Genomic DNA, 20,347 nt, shown 5'->3' with positions numbered 1-20,347 from the left:
TATTCGTTCATATTCGAGAAAAAAATAGCAACAGATCTTTTGTCTCAATGATTTTCTTCACGCTATAAATTTCAATAAAAGCATTGTTGCGGAAAGTTGAGATGAAGCACTGAATAATAATTTGTGAATGGAGGAAAGCCTTCGAAAAACAGGGATTTTATGTTGAAATCCAAGCTTCATAATTAATAGTTTTTAATTGATATCTACGATAATTATTATCGGAGGATTATGTTAAATAGCCAAACATGAAGACGGGAAGATGACGAATCCATCGATACCTGGTTCGATGGTCAGTTCACTGTCGTTCGGGAGATGAAACTTGGACTAGATACATACATACATATATACATACGCTCAGTTTTCTTTACTAATAATAAAGCTGAAAGTCTCTCTGTCCGGAGGATGTCTGTAGGATGTCTGTAGGATGTCCGTAGGATGTCTGTGACGCGCACAGCGCCTAGACCGTTGAGCCGATTTTCATGAAATTTGGCACAAAGTTAGTTTGTAGCATGGGGGTGTGCACCTCAAAGCGATTTTTCGAAAATTCGGTGTGGTTCTTTTTTTACTCAAATTTTAAGAAAAAAAAAGTATCATAAATTACGAAATCATCATAACGTGGAACGGTAACATGGGCACAAGCCAATTGGCGAGATACGAAATTATCATAACGTGGAACCGTAACGTGGGTACAAGCCAACTGGCGAGAAAATTCACCATACATTATTTGTAAATATACAGGCGAACCAAAAGACCTTTTAATTTTTCTATTACGGGCAAAGCCGTGCGGGTTCCACTAGTCAATAATAAAAGATTGTTCTTTGAAATGAGGCAAACCAAAAGTAACAGAAAATAAAAAAACTTTTTTATTTGTACAACAAGAGTCTGGGTTCAAAAGTTGATGAGTTTCTTGAGGGCGTCGAAGCATCGCCACTTGCTGGGGATGTAGAAAGGTTCGAAGACGTGGGAGAAGGGGGCATCGTGGCCGGTCACTCTCTGGATGGGAGCCTCCAGGCTCAGGAAGCATTCGTTCTGAAACAAGAACCAAAATGTAAGTTGGTGACCAAAAAAGAGAGAACAGGTCAATTTGGACCAGGGACATAGTGAGGGAACAACTGAGTCAATGAGAAGCAAAAGAGGATGTAGTCAACTATCGTTTATCGCAGTAATCCGTTCGAGTCTCTACCACGATAAATACATTTTGCAAAATTGATTTATTTATAACTAGTGGTACCCGCACGGCTTTGAACGTAATAGAAAAATTAAAAGGTCTTTTGGTTCGCCTGTATATTTACAAATAATGTATGGTGAATTTTCTCGCCAATTGCCTTGTACCCAAGTTACGGTTCCACATTATGATAATTTCGTAATTTACTCGTCCATCTTATGATAATTTTGTTCTTGAAATTGGAATAGAAAAAGAACCACATCGAATTTCAGAAAAATCGCTTCGAGGAACACACCCCCATGCTACAAACTAACTTTGTGCCAAATTTCATGAAAATTGGCCGAACGGTCTAGGCACTATGCTCGTTACAGAGATCCTGACATACAGACATCCTGACAGAGAGAGATCCTGACAGACAGAGATCCCGACAGAGAGACTTTTTGCTTTATTATTAGTATAGAAGAGTGTAAAAAACTTATTTATGGTCTTTGAAATGCATTTTTAAAAATAATTAGAGCTCTATAGACATAAAATAACATTATTTAGCCACTATTAAGATCATTTTATCTATTAGATAAAATGATCACACAAAATACGTGAAAAAAGACGTTAAACTTATTAGACGTTGTTATAAATACTGTCACAGCCCCACTTAATCGGGTAACGGATAAACAAATACCCCGCTCATAAAAATAAAACCTCCCGGAACCGAATATTTCCCCATGTTAAAGATCCCCGTATAATCGAATAATTTCTCTGGGTAATCGAATAATATTGATCAGCTTTTGCAAGTATTTTTGTTGAGAAAAATTTTGAATAAATTAGAAAGAAATTAAGTGAGAACAATAATTGACGTTAAAATATAAAGTAATTTTTATAGCTAAAAATGGGCGAGAAAAACAATATTCATATTCCATCAAAAATTTTATACTATTCTATCAATTATTTTTTGTCTTTGTCATTACAAAAAAAAAAAGAAATAGTGCAATCGATAATTAAATAACGTCAATAAATATACACATTTTAGACAATGATAAATTGATAAATATTAAATCTTTACTAATAATAAAGCTGAAAGTCTCTCTGTCTGTAGGATGTCTGTGATGCGCATAGCGCTTAGACCGTTCGGCCCATTTTCATGAAATTTGGCACAAAGTTGGTTTGTAGCATGGGGGTGGGCACCTCGAAGCGATTTTTCGAAAATTCGATGTGGTTCTTTTTTTATTCCAATTTTAAGAAAAAAAGTATCATAAATTACGAAATTATCGTAACGTGGAACCGTAACATGGGCACAAGCCAATTGGCGAGATACGAAATTATCATAATGTGGAACCGTTAGATGGGTACAAGCCAACTGGCGAGAAAATTCACCATACATTATTTGTAAACAGGCGAACCAAAAGACCTTTTAATTTTTCTATTACGGGCAAAGCCGTGCGGGTTCCACTAGTGTAAAATACAGTAGACAAGGAGAGGAGAAGAGAAAGAAGCAAGTCAGAAAAGTGTTCCCAAAAGACCTTGAGTGAGTAATCCCCAATTATGGAATTTTACAAAAAATAACATACTGAAAAAAAAAATGCCAAAACAAAGATTTCATAACTCAAGTTGTAAGTAACTTTTTATATGTACTTGTGATATGGTATATACAAAATATTAAACTACTTTGTTGTTTATTTACTTTATTTCGAAAACTTTTAGCAATAGCATTAATTAATTCCTTTATAGAGCTATTGATTCATTATTATTACGTTTAAGACAATTTTGTCAATTTAGAAACATAAGTAAAATTTCCCCGCTTATAATAGAATATTTCTTGGAATTGACGATACAGTCGGACCTCGATATAAGGTCACTCCATGGAACTTCACAAAACTGACCTTATAACCGATTCATATATATATATATTTATTGATAAATAAGGATGTATTTACAAGGATGTATACATTAATTCTTTTCAAAATTTAATACGTCCAAAAACATCAGTTAATTAAATTATAATAGTTGAATCGATTTGATATAATTGAAATTTTTTGGAATTAATAAGAAATTTTGAAACGCTTTTTAAAGCTTCTATTTAGAATAAAACTGCATGCAAATATGCCCGAGCAAAGAACTGATGTGCAAGTTACCTTACTTAAAATTACATTAATACAGGACTGACGCGTTTTTTCTTTAGTTTAAGCACAATGGTTTCTAAGTATCTTCTGAAAATTTTCTTCGGCTTCTCATGACTGGTAAAAAATTGCGATATGTACATATTGCATGCCCACGTTACTACTTCATATTTTAGTATCACTGACGTAACACTCACTTTCTACTGTTAATTTACTACGTTAATAGGAAAAATGACTTTTCACTTTTTAAGGATCGTACATCGCGGAAAATTCTTGGAAGTGAATTGATTAGGCAATGAAGTCATTTAAAGAAATCTGACAAAAGTGACCTTATAAGCGATTAATGAATTATGACCTGACCACATATCCGATAATACATAACATAGAATCCCTATTCAGCAAGCCGGGACTTTAGAAAAGTGACCTTATATGCGGGGTGACTTTATAAGCGGGTGACCCTATATCGAGGTCTGACTGTATTTTGAAATGGTTGCTGACAGTATCACATTTTCACATTCTTAGAATTGTGCCTCAAACTATGAGCACACACAGAGTTCTTACACACAATCGCTGATCTATAAAACAGTGTAATATGCTTGACGATGAAATAAGTGCAAATGAGTGACACTTTTTTCCCCCCACCTGGCACTGCATTATTTCCCTACTAGCTGCTGGACTTTGCACGGTCTACCTCAAAAAAATTTATGTCAAGTGACACATGTTCAACAATTAGGCTTAAATAATGGTGGGAAAAAAAATACTGTAACATTTTCCGTCAAAACAATGATGTTTAAATAACATCAACGGCATATCTAAAAGTCCTGATTAAATTAAACGCTACCCTCCCTTAATACAACTAAAGCCCTTGATCATTTGGAAAAAAAAAAAAGATAAATGGCCAAAACATAAAAGAGGAAAATTTTAAATTCTTTCATTACAGGAAAAGCGTTAAAGCAAAAGCAAGAATTTTATTTGTTCACACTCGAGATAAAAATGGCATTAGATCTTTTTTTCAATTATTTTATTCACGCAAATTGAAAATGAGCTTGTAGCAGACGATAAATATCCGATTTAAAATTGATGTTCCCTCATTTAAAAATGCTTTTCCTCTGGTGATTTTACAGCCTTGGTGGTTCTGAAATCCAAAAGGAGTAAATCTACATCCAGGGTATTTTTAGTAGGCTTTCGAATGAGACTGAAATCAAGACAATCAGATAATTATTTCCGGTAGAAAAAGCCATTTATTGCCGCCTTCAGGGCCTAAAACTAAAATTCAATGGTTCGGTATTTTTTGGGCATTTGAAGCCCCCCCCCCCACGTTCTTTCTCAAATGCCCAATTACCCCACTGCCCAAATTCAATCCAGATCTGATGTAAATTGTGGATTTGGTTAGGGAACATACACATATATTGTTTTATTTACACAAATTAAAGCTAATGCTTAAGGCTTGAAAAGCAAGAAATTGTTTGCTATTCACAAATACATTTATCCTCTTTTCATGATAGTGATATCATAGCCTCATAGCAACAGTAGGCTAACTTGCTGTTACTCCCCAGTATAATTACTCCCAGTATAACGTTATTGGACACTTTCTGCAGCAATTTTATAAATCCCTCTCCCACTCCTCAAACTGACTCGAATATAGCCCCTCATTTAAAATCAATATTTTGTTTCTTTCTTGAAGAAAAGAGTTAACCCGAGATTATTATAAAAGCTAATGAGTAAATTTGAAGGGAGAAAAAAAAAAAAAAACGCAATAGTTGAAGCAAGAAGTGGTGAGGGACAACTGTAAGGGGACTTTTTTAAAGCTTTGAGTATAAAATACAAGCAAAAAGTTTAAACCCAAGGTAGGCTTTCATCAAAGGCAGCTCGGGAGCAATTTAAATGGGAGTTCACAAAACAAATTTTAAAAATTAGATATGAAGATATGAGATTACACAAGTTTATTTTTTTTGGTTATATTTTAATAAATATTTTTAGGCAAACAGATCCCCAACATTTTAAACGGATTTAGGTATAGTTATTTATCCCTTTTTTTTTCAAATTGAGGGGATGGTTAGAATGCGGAGATGGCCGTCGCTTCACTTGAAGTGACTCAAAAGATAATGTTTTATCGACTTTTTGTGAACGAAAATTAATACTGACAAACGATGCAATATATGCATCCTAAACAGGGCCGAATTTAGGGGACGGCAGGCGGGGCAGCTGCCCCGGGGCCTCCACAACAAAGGGGCTCCCAGAATAAAATTTTACAAAATATCCTAACTTTCACGGGTCGAAAATATTGGATATATACATATATATCAAAATATTCAGATATATATCAAAGTATCGGATATTTTCGAAAATATGATGATCTTTTCAAACCCTGATTAGGGGCCGCCACTCCTTCGTTGCCCTTTGCCCCGGAGCCTCCTAGTACAGTGCAATTAGACATGAACCTCAACATCCAAAGTAAAAGTTTCCCGTCAACTCCAAATTGTTGTATACTGTCCACCTAATGTTTGGTAAAAAGTTACACCGTTTTGAGCATTGGGTTTTGGGGGGAGGGGGGAAGAAGTTGGTAAATTAGCAGTATTTATCAGTTTTTCCAAAATATTTAGAAAACTATGGTGTTTAGTGCAAAAAGTGCAATATACAAAATAATCTACACTTAATTACGAACAAAATGGTCCTAAACATTATTTTGTTAAGTGAACGGTTCCAGAGTTACGACGGGTGTAAAAGTAGAAAATTTTCGCATTTAAAAGATTTTTTGGATAATGCAATTCTAACTACTACGTAAACAGAAATAACTAAACAATTTTATTAAAAAGTAATATTGTATAGTCGTATTCTAGTCAAAAAGAAACTAAGAGGCACCACATGGGGTTAGAAACATAGAAATACTGGGAACGAGAACCGGTTTTCTGCAATTTGCGTGAATTGTGATAAAGCACTTGAAGTTAGACTACTAGCTTCAAAAAAGATTGAGAACAAAACATTCAGAGATACACTTGAAAAGAAAGTTAGCTGTTCAGTCTCTAGCCTCTATTACCAAGTCTATGATAATTAACAACACCACTGTATGTGTGAACACTAATACCAGGGGTGTTTGTGATCCAAAACTTCAGAAATTTCCAAAACTTTTGGGTTGACAACACATTCTAAAACTGAAAAATTATTTAAAAAAAAACTTTAAAAATAATTTTTATCAATGATTTAAATGATTTTTGTATGCATATTTGAAGAGTTTTTACTGGGGAGGGAGAAGGGTCGAGCTTCCTCATAGTTTCAGAAAATTTCACACTGCCTTCAAAAAATTTTACTTGAACCCACGCGCACCCCTGTCTAATACTCTTTCACATCGGATGGTGTGCACGGTAAGAAAATATGAGAGACTTTAAGAAATACAGTCGAACCCGCTTAAGTGAATAGCCATTTTGCCACGGAAAAATATTCTAATAAGCGGGATATTCCAAAAACCGAGATAAAAGCAACCACACTACATTGGTTTGGTGCATTGAAAATGTATTATATTAAGCGGGATATTCTTTTAACCGATATTCTAATAAGCGGGCTCCACTGCATTTAAATTCGAATTACGTGCATATCCTCCACCCTTGTTCGACGAATCTGGCGTGATAAGGAAGGGGAGCAAAAACTTCAATGGTGTCTGTTTTGGTTCCAGATTCAAATGAATTATCGGTCACCCCTAATTTAGAAAAAGCGTCCTATATCATTAATGAAGATCACCTTCTTCATCGTGTTTTCTGATGTTTCCCAGCTACCTTCAGACAAATGTGCCACCTATACATAAATTACGTAATTGCTCATTATAGACCAGCAACTTGTTTTTGATGAAAACGAGCAAAGAACCACAAAAGATGAAGAACAATTATGTAGATCACGTTCTACGACTAACATTGAAGTCAAAGTTGAAGACTCAATCGATGTAACTGTCAACCAACGTGAATTTCTAGCTAACACTAAGAACAAAATGGGCCTAATTTCTCTCCTGACAATGTACTTGTAAAGAGGCGGTTGCACAGTTCATCAAGCATCGGGTGACGATGACTTATTTATAGTTTTAACAGCGATTGATAAAGCTTAGAATGGAGTTGAAGCTTGTGTGATCGGTGATGACATGGACTTACTAGTCCTGTTGAATGTTCACACACCATCAGAAAACGAACTGAAAATGGTGTTACCAAAGAAAGGCAATCAGCAGGAAAAGGTGTGCACTGTTTCGGACATTCAGCGAAGCATTGGAGATATGAAGGGTGTACTCTTTGCAATATACCTCTTCACAGGATGTGACATTGTACCATCTTTCTACAAGAAGGGAAACATTTCATCGTATAGGAAAGTGTAAGCCAACAACGCTCTTCGTACGAAGCTTCTAAGCCTTTAACGATTCCAAAGCTGACCCCAGTGCGGTGGCTGAAGGAGGAAAGCATTTCTTTCTTGCGATGTTTGGAGCAAAGAATACTGAAGATCTAGATAGCTGTCGCTACCAGTGTTACTTGCAGGCTATTGCAAAGCAGCCCATACATTCATTGTTCAAGTTGGCTTACCCTCACTTCAACAGCTACCAGACAGCATTTATATAGAACCTACCACCAGGTTCAGCAGCGGCTGGATGAGGAAAAAAATTTACCTCCAGTGGGAGTAGAAGAAGATTGGTGAATACCTGAGACCAATTACAACAATGCCTTCTGCAACTCCCTAGGAATTATTTTTCCTCATAGTGCGCGAGCTCGTTTAAAAAGCCGAATGCGTCCATAACTGCGATTGTCGAAGTAACTGCTAAACTGCTCAAGCATGTGCAGTAATTGCTCAGGTCTAGGAAGTAATAACAGGGGCACTAATATCATAGACGAAGATCTAGAAGAGGACGGTGGTATGCTTGAAGAGGACTGAATCTTGGTGAATACTTCTCATCACAATATGTCACATTCAACGTTCTACAGTTTTATTAAACATTAGTATTGAACTCGTTTACGAACGTCAAAAAGTTTGATAAAATATGGTTGTAATATACAGGCAAATATGCCTACTTTCTAAAGAAAAAACTTCAAAAGCTGCACTTATAATAAAAATGTTATTTTTAAAAATGATATAACTATAAATCATAATTATTATGAATTTTTATAATTTAAAATCATCTATGTTTAAAATATATTCATTCTTATTGCGGCATTGTCTAGAGAAAGTTTGGGGTTCTCCGTGTCGCAGATTTATATAACCACAGTCCATGAATGATTCTTTTCCCTTAAAAGTAGAGCCCCTTGAGTAGGTGGTGAGGTTGTCGTTCCTTCAAAGGCTAATCACAAACACACCACCTGCCCCATAAATCGCAATTTGCTTTTACAAAACACTCATCATACAAAAAATTAGTTTCCTGAGTGATAGTGAATTTTTTTTCCGAAAAATCTAAAACAATACGAAAATTTTCTATTTTTCACCCATTGTAACTCTGCAACCGTTCACTTTACAAAATAATGTTAAGGACCATTTTGTTCGTAATTTAGTGTAGATCATTTTATATATTTCACTTTTCGTGCTAAACACCACAGTTTTCTAAATATTTCGGAAAAACTGATAAAAACTACTAATTTACCAACTTTCTTCCCCCCGTCCCCCCAAAACCCAACGCTGAAAACGGTGTAACTTTTTACCAAACAATATGTGGACAGTATACAACAATTTGGAGTTGACGGGAAACTTTTACTTTGGATGTTGAGGTTAAGCCTTCTTTCGGTCTATTTGCACCGTACTATCCACACTTCCAAATCCGGCCCTGATCCTAAAATTTATGCATCCACTGAATTCAACTACCATGCATTATAGTCTATGCAATGAGAATCGGCGTCAAGGCCAAATAACTTTCCCACTCTCCACCTGTTTTCCCCTTCTGGTTGTTATGAACTTTTTCCCACGTTGCTTCTGCAACAGATAACATTTGCAGAAGCAACGAGAAGTCCCCAATACTTCTAGGGTGGGTTTTTATTCTGAATTTTTTATACAGTTTTTATACTTATGGCACATTTTACCCTATCAACAATTTGAGATTCATTTTCATTTTTTCCCCCATTTAAGAATATTTCCCCTCAGAAAACTTTTCAAGCGGATTTTGCTGTAAATTCCAACCACGCAAGCTCAAGAATACTACGAGGTTCAAACCTGAATGCTTGCGGCAATCTCTGCTCCAAAACCTCCCGTGAGAGGAGCCTCGTGGGCAATCAAGAGACGACCCGTCTTCTTCACAGACTGAAACAGAGAGAGAAACATTTAAGAATCCAATTTGCTAAAATTTCTGTAAAGTAAAACATTTTTTAATGTTTAGTTACCGTAAGATGGGGTAACTTCGGGACCAGGGGCAGGATTATGGAGCAAGTTGCGCCATCAAAAGTTTTGGGGGGAATTTTTTAAATGTTTTCATTTATTTATTCAAATTTATTTATGGATTTATTTAAAATTTAAGTCATTTATTTTATTCTGTTTTATTTTATTTCATTTATTTATTTAGTTTGTATGTGTCTGTGTGTCATTGGCATATCACAGAACTTTTTAAATAAAATAATAACAGTAATAATAAAAAATAAACAAATAAATAATATTTTTGAAATGTAAAAAATATTTAAAAAAAGTAACAAAATAAAAAAGAGAGATAGAAAATAAAAAAGGGAAAGAGGGTTGAGAAAAAATTTTTGGGGGCCAATTCGCGCCATAGAAACGGGGGGGGGGGAGATGAGCACCCCTGTTCGAGGCACTTTTCAAAGTTGTACTGTGTTCCTATCTTTGTTTTCAAAGCAAAACAGCTTGCAAAATCATTAATATATTTCAGTTGCGTATTCCTCTAACAAGATATAGCAAAAGAATAACTCTAGTTGCTATGGATTTATTTAAAAAAAAGTAGTTTGTCCCAATCTTACCAGATTGATTGGAGTAACATTGGGCTTTGTTTGCATTAAAAAGAGTAGGAAACATGAGTTTGTACCCCACTATTATCATATAGGTGCATTATCTACATAAGAAACAACAAGGGAAATAAGTTTACATAAATCCCAGAATATTATATCTAGCTGGTCATCAGAACAATACATTCAACGTAATGGGTAAAACTCAAGATTATAGATACTATAACAAACTGCTCTTGGAAATGTTAATAAACAAGCACAGTGTAATAAATATCGTTTAGACTCGTCATGAAGTTTAGTTTTTGTCAACCAAAGGTGAAAGATCGCTGTAAACTTGCAGTTCTGAAAATTTCTCAGTCCCAAAGTTACCCTGTGAAAAGATGAAAATTTATGAAGCAGAGGTTATAAAACATAAAACTTATAATTACATAGTTACTTCTATATTTACTACTTGAGGTGGCACTTATCAATGTGCATTGAGGTAGTTCAAAAATACATGTAAAAATTAAAAGTTTCTCCTAGATAACAAGACACCTCTCCATATTTTTAGAATTGTGGATAGCAATATACTGAAAGAATTTTAGCTTCTTATTTCAACAGAAAGAGGGTGCTCAACCAGTGGTGGATACAACCGGCGGGCAACCAGGCATTTGCCCGGTGGGCCGGTCATGCTTGGGGCCGATCGACTAACAGCAAAGTCTTTCGGGCCTGTCTACTAACAGCAAAATGTAAATTTTGCGCGCATGTGTTTAGAATAACGCAAATTCGCAAAACACTATCTCAGCTACTCTTTACCCATGGGCTAAAGCTTGCGGGTGGAGGGAGTAGGGCCGTCACCACAAGAGGAGGGGGAGGGGGAATTTTTGAAATGGGGCTGCCCAGGGCCTGATTATCCCACAGGCTGACTAGGCCTAGGCCTGGGGCCCCATGTTCCTAAGGGGCCCCACATTTTTTAATGAATTATGCATAGCATTGCAACGATATGAAAAATGCATGTATTTTTCAAAAAAATAAAAAAAATATGACTTATTAATAGGAAAAAACTTCTTTACAGGGGAATTTTTAATCATTCTGCCAGTAACGAATATACTTGTTCACGATTATGAGGGGGCCCAAAGGGGATTCATAAATGCACATAAGTGATTTATACATAATTTTGTGATTAGACAAAGAGGACTCCAAAAGTGCATTCGTGCTTTTAAAATGTAAATCAAACACTGCATAGTCTTCTAGGGGCCTCCAAATTAATGTGGGCCTAGGTCCTCACTTTTAGTTCGTCGGGTTTTGCCGCTGCCAATATATTTTTAGTGTTATAATAAAAAAATAATGAATAAATTAAAAAAAAAAAAAAAAAAAAAAAACAGGGAAACCTTAGCGGTCATAAAAAGTTAAAATACTTTTGATCTCTTTGACACTTGACAATTCACAATTGCTATTAAAATGCAACTTACAACAAGGGCCGACGTGAGGAATTGGGGCCTGGCTCGGAATTGAACTCGTGCAGAGAGTAAAATATCCTAATGGTGAAAGGTGTAGAAAGAGGCTTGTGAAAGAATTGACCTTTGTCAATTTTTCCCCGGATCCGATTTTGCTCTTGACGACCCTGTTTATAACAATTGGAATAAAAGTGACAAAATATTTTTTTCCGTAAAATTATTTAAAAATATGCAATCTTAAAATACCATTGAGGAGCATCCAGTTTCGAAAATTTGCTGGAGGAAAGTACTCGAACCCCTCCCATTTTTTTTAATATTCCCAAAGATGGTTTAAAACTGTGTTTTTAAATAAACAGTATCAAAAATTTTCTGCGAAAGTGCCCCGTCTCCTCCTCTTTCTCGACATCATCAATGAAAAACGTTTTAAATCTCGTTTTTAGTGCTTCAATTTCGGAAATTTTCCGGGGTGAGCCTCCTGAAAACTCCTTTTCCTAACATCACTGAAGGTCAGCAAAAATTTCGTTTTCGGAACTTAATTTTCAAATAACTGCTGGTGTCCTAGTCTTTACCAAAAAAGGCTTTTAAGACTTCAATTTGAAAATTTTCTGTGGATGACCGTGGAATCTATCTCGACTTAAAATCACCAAAGATCTTCTAAAACTGCGTTTTCAGAACTAATATATTTTTTAAAATTTCAGAGGAGAGCCTCCGGAACCGCTCTTCATACCATATACTCGAAGATAATTTTAAATTCTGTTTTTGGATTTCCACTTCTGAAAAATTGTAGCATTAGAAGCCCTGAACCAACGCTCCCCTAACATCACCAAATAGTCTAAAATTGAGTTTTAAAACTACATTTTCGAAAATTTTCCGGGGGAGAGGCCCACCGGACCCCCCCCCCTATTTCAGACTCAACGTTAATCTTTCCATTAAGCTTATATTGCTAATACTTTAAGCTTATATCGCTAATGACTTCCAGAAATCAGAAAGCTAAGTCCTCTCGCTCTCTCTCTCTCTCTTTGTATTGATACATGCGTTTGAAAAAATATTAAGGGGCTGCCAAACTCATACCCAACCCCTCAAACTAGGTTTTTGCCCTCACATCCAGTCTGGGGGTCGTCAGGACATGGCAGTATAAAAAAGGGAATGTTTATGAGAGGGCCCAGTAATGTATGTTTGTGTCGAGGGACCCATCATGTTCTAAGACGGCCCTACTCTTTCACCCATGTGAACATCGCTAGATCAGTTTTTTTGGACTTTAAAATTGGAATGGTTCGATACTTTTTTTGGCATTTGAAAACCCCTCTACGTTCCTTCTGGGGTACCTAAGTACCTCCCTGCCAAATTTGGTGGAGATCCGACTTAAACTGTGGATTTGTATAGGGAACACACACACACACATTTACATTCTCTGTTTTATTTATATAGATTAATCACTTTCTTAAGTATTTGAAATAACTTTTTTTTAGATGCATATTTCACAAAAAATTAGCATTCACCTCAGGAAGCAGTATGATATTACATGGAAATTAAAAATTACAGGGTTTACTCACATTGACTACAGTTTCTTTATCCCAGGGCAAGATAGTGGCCAGGTCAATAAGCTCACAGGACACGTTGAGTTTATCTTGTGCCAGCTGACACACCTCTCTCAGAACATGCACCTGAGTGCCCCAGCCGACCAGGGTTACATCATCCCCTGAAAGAAAAATCAAAGTGCAAAATTATGACCTATGCATAGTAAGGTGCAATATTCTATTATTTATCATTTTTATTTATTCATTTAATTATTTATTTATTTTTGTGTTCGAAATTATAAGAAAATTTAATTGTAAAATTTTTTAGACGGAATAATTGAGCCCATATTTGTTGTTTGAAATAACGGGGTGGTTTTCTTCAGTCAAAAGTACTACTTTTAGTCATTGAAATGGATAGAATGAGCAAAAAAAAAAACATGGGCCCAGAAAATACTTTCATTTTCCCAACAGTTTTTTTAAATTAATTTTTTAAAATTTCCGATTTTTCAAACAAGGCGTGGTGTTGATGACGTCACAAACGATGCTCTTTGGCGCATCTTTGTACCGCGTTTCCACATTATGATAATCAAGCAGCGAATTAAAATTGCGCTTTACGCTTACTACGACCCTATTGTTGCCAATACACGTGAGTAAAGATGCGAATTAAATATTTTGCACTGTGAATGGCATTTCATCATTTGTGATGTCATCGGCAGAAGCCGTAAACAATAAAAATCGCTCCGATTTAAGTAATTTCGTAAAAATATTAAGTGTAAACAAATTTGTCAAAAAATGGTCAGAACCTATGTTTTTAATCATGCTCTTTCAGAAAAAAATACTTTTAAAATTTTGGAAACGATCCCATTCAGTAGTATGTTATTATTTGTTATTACTAGTTAGTGATGCTAGTTAATTAAATCAACCACTTTAATGAACCAATTTGTCAAAAACAGAACAAAATCCAACTTCATTGAATTAGTTGCTTTATTGGATCAGCTGCTTTATGAAATCAAAACTGTTTAGAACAAACATGATTCACATAAGCGGCGGCAACTGTATATATGGACGAATTTAAAGTCTTATTTTGCTACAAAATGAAGCATTCTTTTTCGTAGAAAATTTTTATAACACAATATTATCTTTATAACACAACAGTGATTGACAAAGACTTGTTACATCTAACTTTTTTTTTTTTAACTGGACTTAATTTTGTAACCATTTTTCTATTATTCTGCAAATTTTATTAAATGTCTATTTACTTAAAGGCTAATATAATAATTGCTCATCTTTATATTTAAATATTTTGGCAAACAAAAAACAGTAAAAATGTTACCAGTAACTTATTCCAAAGCAAAGGCATTATTAATAACAATAAAAAAAAAAAAAATAATAATAATGTTTTCTATTTTGCAAATTTTCCCAGTTTAACAACCGAAAAAGGTTGAGATAAGATAGACAGATTAAAAGGCCTAGATTGACTAAATTTTTATTCACCTACATTTAACCTATTTATATTCTGCTTATATTAAGACTAGTAAAGTAAAGAAAATTTCAGTGAACCATAGCTGTAACATTTTACAAATACAAAAGTGACGACCAGCAACAGGCTCTGGGCCCAGCTAGACTGGTCCTAGTCAATTTACAATCCCCAGTGAAGATCAATGGCCCTCTTAAAACTATCTACTCCCTTACTCATTACCGCCTCTTCCGGTCAGCTGTTCCAAGGTTCCACTACCCTGCTAAAATAATAATTTTTCCTAATATCCATGTTAGCCTGAGACTTAAATAGCTTAAAACAATGACCCCTTGTCCTGCTTTAAGTGCTAAACTTCAGCCCCGTAACATCTTTCATTTTAATAAATTTAAATAACTGAATCATGTCCCCTCGGTCTCTTTTTTGCTCAAGACTTCATTTTTAGCCTTCTAAGCCTGGAATCATAGTCTAAATGGGAAAGTCCATTTATTAGCCTTGTAGCCCCCCTTTGAACCCTTTCCAATACATTAATATCTTTCTTAAGATAAAGATAATTTTCTTATACTTTTATGCAGCAAAATACATCTAATAATTCTTCAGATTTTTTAGGTTTTTCAAGTAAGAGAACTGAATACATCAATAAAGACTAAGGAACAACCTTTTCATTTTCATTTGGATCTAAAGTTTAAATATATTATTTTCAAGAGGGGCTCTGATAAATTTTGACAGGAATCCCCCCACAAATTTTAATTTCATATTTTTAGCTTGTCCCTATGGAAAAAGGAACCTACATTCGTTTAAAAAAATGAACAAAATGGGGACTTAATCCTTACTTTTAAAGGTTAAAATTAAGAATGCAGTAATTATTCGACAGTAATTGGAAATGGGATATTCTGCCAATTATCTAACACTCGGCCAATTTCAGCCATTTAACCAGCTGAAAAATTATATTTTTATTAAAATTACTTTTGCTCAGAACAAGCAACTATGCCGAATTAATTTATTGCACCAATTGTTTCCAACTATAACTGTTGTGCCCTCATTTTTATTTAAAATTTACAAATTATCATGTCGGGGTATGAATAACACATTGATAATTTTTAGGGGATAAAATACAATTGGATAAAAGAGATTACAGTGCAAATTCAAAATGAAACTGAAATTTTAGAGGAAAAAAGGGGGAAAGGTACCAGACTTTTAGGAACTTGAAACTGCAAAAGAGTCTTGGGGGGGGGGAAGAAGCGATCAGTTGGGAGCCAAAGCCTGTACTAAGCATTTGGAACTGCGCCAAATGCGACAAAATTGTAAATTTGGCAAAAGAAACTCTGATTTAGCACAAGTATTGGTGAATGGAAAATTATCCGAAATTTACAGAGAATAACATATTTTCCTCAATCCTCAAAATTATGCAAAAGATTGTTAAAAATTCCACAAGAAAAATAAATGCTGCTAAATTTGAAAAATGATTTGCAGTCGCTGCAAGCCGCTAGAAACGAAAGCACATTTGAAATATAAGTAAATGTTTGTACCAAATGGGTCACAAAATTATGCTTTGTTAGTTAAAGTTTTTAAAAGAAAAATAATCATGGTTAAAATTTTTATATTAATCTTTGGCTTAAACTTTATAAATAAATTTGGCTAAGGCTTTTAAAATTTGGCTAATTTACTTACTAAAAATTTGAAATCTCTAACATGGGCCCTGAGAGCATTGTGTATGTTTTTAAAAAAGTTGAAGAATCATAACCCTAAATACTTCTATTTTAAGCAGGGTTGGTAAAAAAAAGGGTTTTTTTTTTGAAATGCAATAGGCTGAAAAATAATGTTAATTAAAAAATTATAAAAGAGTCTTTTGAATTTTTTCCATGTAATTTTAAAGAAACTTAGTTGGTCTGCTTTGTGTATTTATGTACCTAATAGGAAAGCTTCATGGATTTAAAAAAAAAAAAGAAAAAATATAAATAAAATAAAATAAAATAAAAATTATTCAGCAAACTTGCATCACCGTAAGAAATATAAATTTCTATATTTATTAAATCTGTAATTAGATTTTACTCTTTGCAATAATCTGTAAAATTTATGAAAACTTTTGGGGAAAAACAATGAAATTAAAAAAAAAAAAAATTTTTTTGAAAAAGAAAAAAACCACATGGTTTAAAAAAAAAAACACTTGGTTTAAACCATGGTTTAGCAGGTTAAGCAGGGTTGGTAAAAAAAAAAAGTTTTTTTTTTGAAATGCAATAGGCTGAAAAATAATGTTAATTAAAATATTATAAAAGAGTCTTTTGAATTTTTTGCATGTAATTTTAAAGAAACTTAGTTGGTTTGCCTTGTGTATTTATGTACCTAATAAGATTAAAAAAAATTCATAGATTAAAAAAAAAATAATAAATAAATAAAATAAAATTATTTAGCAAACTTGCATCACCGTAAGAAATATAAATTTCTATATTTATTAAATATGTAATTAGATTTTACTCTTTGCAATAATCTGTAAAATTTATGAAAACTTTTGGGGAAAAACAATGAAATTAAAAAAAATTTTTTTTTTGAAAAAGAAAAAAAACCACATGGTTTAAAAAAAAACCACTTGGTTTAAACCACGGTTTAATAAGACATGCATACTAAATCTATACAAAAAAGCAATCATCAATTCATATCACACAAGAATGAAACTTAGCACTTTAAAAAAGGCTTTACCTTCCACAAGAATATCCGCCTTAGAAAGTGGCAGTACATAGTCCTTGAGCGGGACCTGCTCCACAGCCATTCTGTACATTATCTTTGGCTCAAAAAAGATACAGGGATTTTTGTCTCGAATGCAGCTCAGCAGCAGGCCTTTCGCTTGCAGGGGCCCCCGGGGAATGACTACCTGTGGTGGGGAAAATACGAAGGAGTAAATGATGTTGCAAAATTCAACTGAGGAGAAAATAATGTTTTTAAAAAACTATAATTACAAAAATAAAAAATACTAAATAAATAAAAAATAAATTACTAAATTAAATTAAATAAAAAATAAATGAATTTTTACTTCCTTTCACAAAAAAGGAAGTATTGTATTTGTAAAAAAATTTTCCCTTAAAAATCGGCCTTAATTTCCATTTTGCTCACCCCCAAATGAATGTTGACATTTTTTTTCGACCCGACCACACGTGGATATATGCCTAAGAACGTATAGACACCCGAAATATCCATTTTGACGATCCCCAATTTAATTACGATGAGTTTTCTCATGACGTCTGTATGTACGTATGTGCGTAAAATTTTTATTAATTCTAATTCAGCTACTTTGAGTTTTGTTGCCTTGCTTATTTTAAATTATGTTCATCACTTTTACAAAATTATAATTTAGAATAAAATCCGCAAAATCCTAAAATCAGCACAACCACTTCTCCTGAGTGGATTTTTCACCCTCCACAGTATATATATATATATATATATATATATATATATATATACACACACACACACAGGAGTCCCTCTTATAAAGCAGTGCTTTGGACAACATGGTTTTGATATTACACAGCACAAAATTTGTGATTATTATAACATAAATTCAATATTACATGGTACAAAACTTGAATTAAATACTACACGGTTTTGATATAACGTGCACCATAAAAGTTAGAACTTCATTTTTGTTCCATACACTGTTAAAAAACTGTATGATATTAACTCTAAAGAAACGTAATTTATTTTTATAAAACTGTTACAAAAAACTGTGTCTGTCTTCAATTCAAAAGTTGTTTTCCCAAAAAACACTAACTTTTAAATACTTTATTTTCTTGTCAGCATTCAAAAAACAAAAAATGAAAATTATTTTGTTCCCAGTACATTGTTCGAAAATAATTTTAGGATTAAACTCAAGCTAAATTTGGGAAACCATAAATAAAAAAAATGTTTGTTTCATAGTCGTTGCTGATTTTTTTTGAATTTTTTTCCTGATAGTATGCTTTTTGCTCTAAGTGACAAAAGTTGATGACGTTTCTTCTTTATGTGTGCGTATAATAGATTTAGTTTGAAGCATGTAAAAGAATTAAGTTGCATCCTTTATCAGGGACTGATTTACGGCAGGGCATTTGGGGCCCGGGGCACCAAATTTCTGTCATCATTTTTTTTTTTTAGAGATCAGTGTTCGGGGCCTCTAACTAAAGGAAACAAAAAAATTTTTTCATTGACAATTTTTTTTGTTAAATGAAAGCATATTAGCCAATTGTTGTGGAGAACTATCATTTTCGCTATTGAAGAGAATTAAGTGTCCTTTGCGTACTCTCATTTCTGATGGTAAATTATCTTTATTAGGTCTATTATCTCTAGAAGGAAGTTTGACCTAAACCTTGATTATGAGGACATTATAGATGAATTTACTACAAGAAAACAAAGTAGAAAATATATAAAGAATCATTGATGCGCAGAAAGCACATTATGATTTACCTTTACTATCATAGTTTTTCCATCTGCGACTGTAAAAAAATTTCTAACATGAAAACCATAAATTTTTTTTTAGATTTATATTAAATGATTTTTTTGCAAAGCATCTTAATTATTTACTTTTTTTGTATGAAATCGATATTTTAAACTTTTTTTTTTATCAAAATAACATTCAACACTTACCTTCATATTTTTTGTGTGTGGGGGGCACCATATTTGTCACTGCCCAGGGCACCCAGGTGTTTAAATCGGTCCCAGTCCTTTATAGCAAATTTAATTTTAAATCAGTGGAGCCATTGTGTGTTTTATTGACCTATGTATGTTTGTTTGTACGTTAGGATTTGGTTTCAATATAACACAGCACACATTGCCTTGATTCATATTATTTCCAAGTCTCGTATAACACAGTTTTGCTATAACACGAAACATGGTTACGATACAACACGAAACATGTTTTCAATAAAACACAAAGCATATTGACCTGATTCGTATTCTGTACATGATTAGTTGGTTTCAAAAAAAAAAAAAAAAAATAAGCGAAAAAAAATATTCATAAAAAAGTATCGAATAACATTGTATTGATACTACACTGTACAAATTAACTCTTATGCGAGGAATACCTGTATATATAATACACAGACATGCATAAAACATACAAATTAATTAAAGAATGAAACTAAAGTGTTCAAACCTTTATACCAGGAATATGGGAGAGAAATGCTTCAGGGCTCTGGGAATGATATATAGCTCCATGACCAACAGCTCCATAGGGGGCTCGAATGGTCAATCCGCCACAGTTGAACTGATTCCCCGACCGAAATCTGAGCTTCGATGCTTCATTGACGATCTGAAAAATAGTTTTTCCTGTTTTAGAAATAGTAACAAATCAATTTTCAAAAATTTATTCCAAATAAGTTTTTAAGAAAAAAAGTTGTCTTCATCCCCCCTTCATTGAGGAAGTTGATACTTCAAACGATATATGATGGTTCCTTACAGTGGTGGCAATTTGAAAGGGGGAGGGGGGCAAACGCCCCATCTCCCTTTTTATGGTTCAATTTTTTTTTTCAATTTAGAAAAAAACTAGTATGTTGTGGCCATCACGAAACTTTCTTCTATATTTTTCTTTTTTTTTTCTGATCCCTCCCCATGCTTGACGAGGAAGCAATATTCCCAACAAAAACAAAATTACACATGCAAAAACTTGACGACCGTCCCAATGTCTGAATTATTGCAAAAGCAAAGCAAAGAGCGAAAATTGAAAGTTATTTTAAAAGCCTTGCTTGAATGAATTACAAATATTTTATTTGTTAA

At 33.7% G+C, this 20,347-nt stretch overlaps 1 protein-coding gene across 1 annotated transcript in view; it reads right to left on the bottom strand.

The window, feature by feature from the left end:
- Window positions 1–860: 860 nt before the first annotated feature.
- Window positions 861–20,347, bottom strand: part of LOC129225629 (2-oxoisovalerate dehydrogenase subunit beta, mitochondrial-like) — a 39,639-nt gene continuing 20,152 nt past the window's right edge. The window contains exons 5-9 of the mRNA XM_054860096.1: window positions 19,728–19,883; window positions 17,306–17,477; window positions 13,171–13,316; window positions 9,445–9,531; window positions 861–1,029 (exon numbers count right to left, since the gene is read on the bottom strand). Of these exons, the coding sequence (XP_054716071.1) occupies window positions 889–1,029; window positions 9,445–9,531; window positions 13,171–13,316; window positions 17,306–17,477; window positions 19,728–19,883 (702 nt within the window). The 3' untranslated portion in view covers window positions 861–888. The remainder of the gene's footprint in view (window positions 1,030–9,444; window positions 9,532–13,170; window positions 13,317–17,305; window positions 17,478–19,727; window positions 19,884–20,347) is intronic.

Source organism: Uloborus diversus, chromosome 7 (genome assembly GCF_026930045.1).
Source record: "Uloborus diversus isolate 005 chromosome 7, Udiv.v.3.1, whole genome shotgun sequence".
NCBI lineage: Eukaryota > Metazoa > Arthropoda > Arachnida > Araneae > Uloboridae > Uloborus > Uloborus diversus.
Note: the sequence above shows the minus strand (reverse complement) of the source record. Positions and strands in the feature narration are given on the sequence as shown.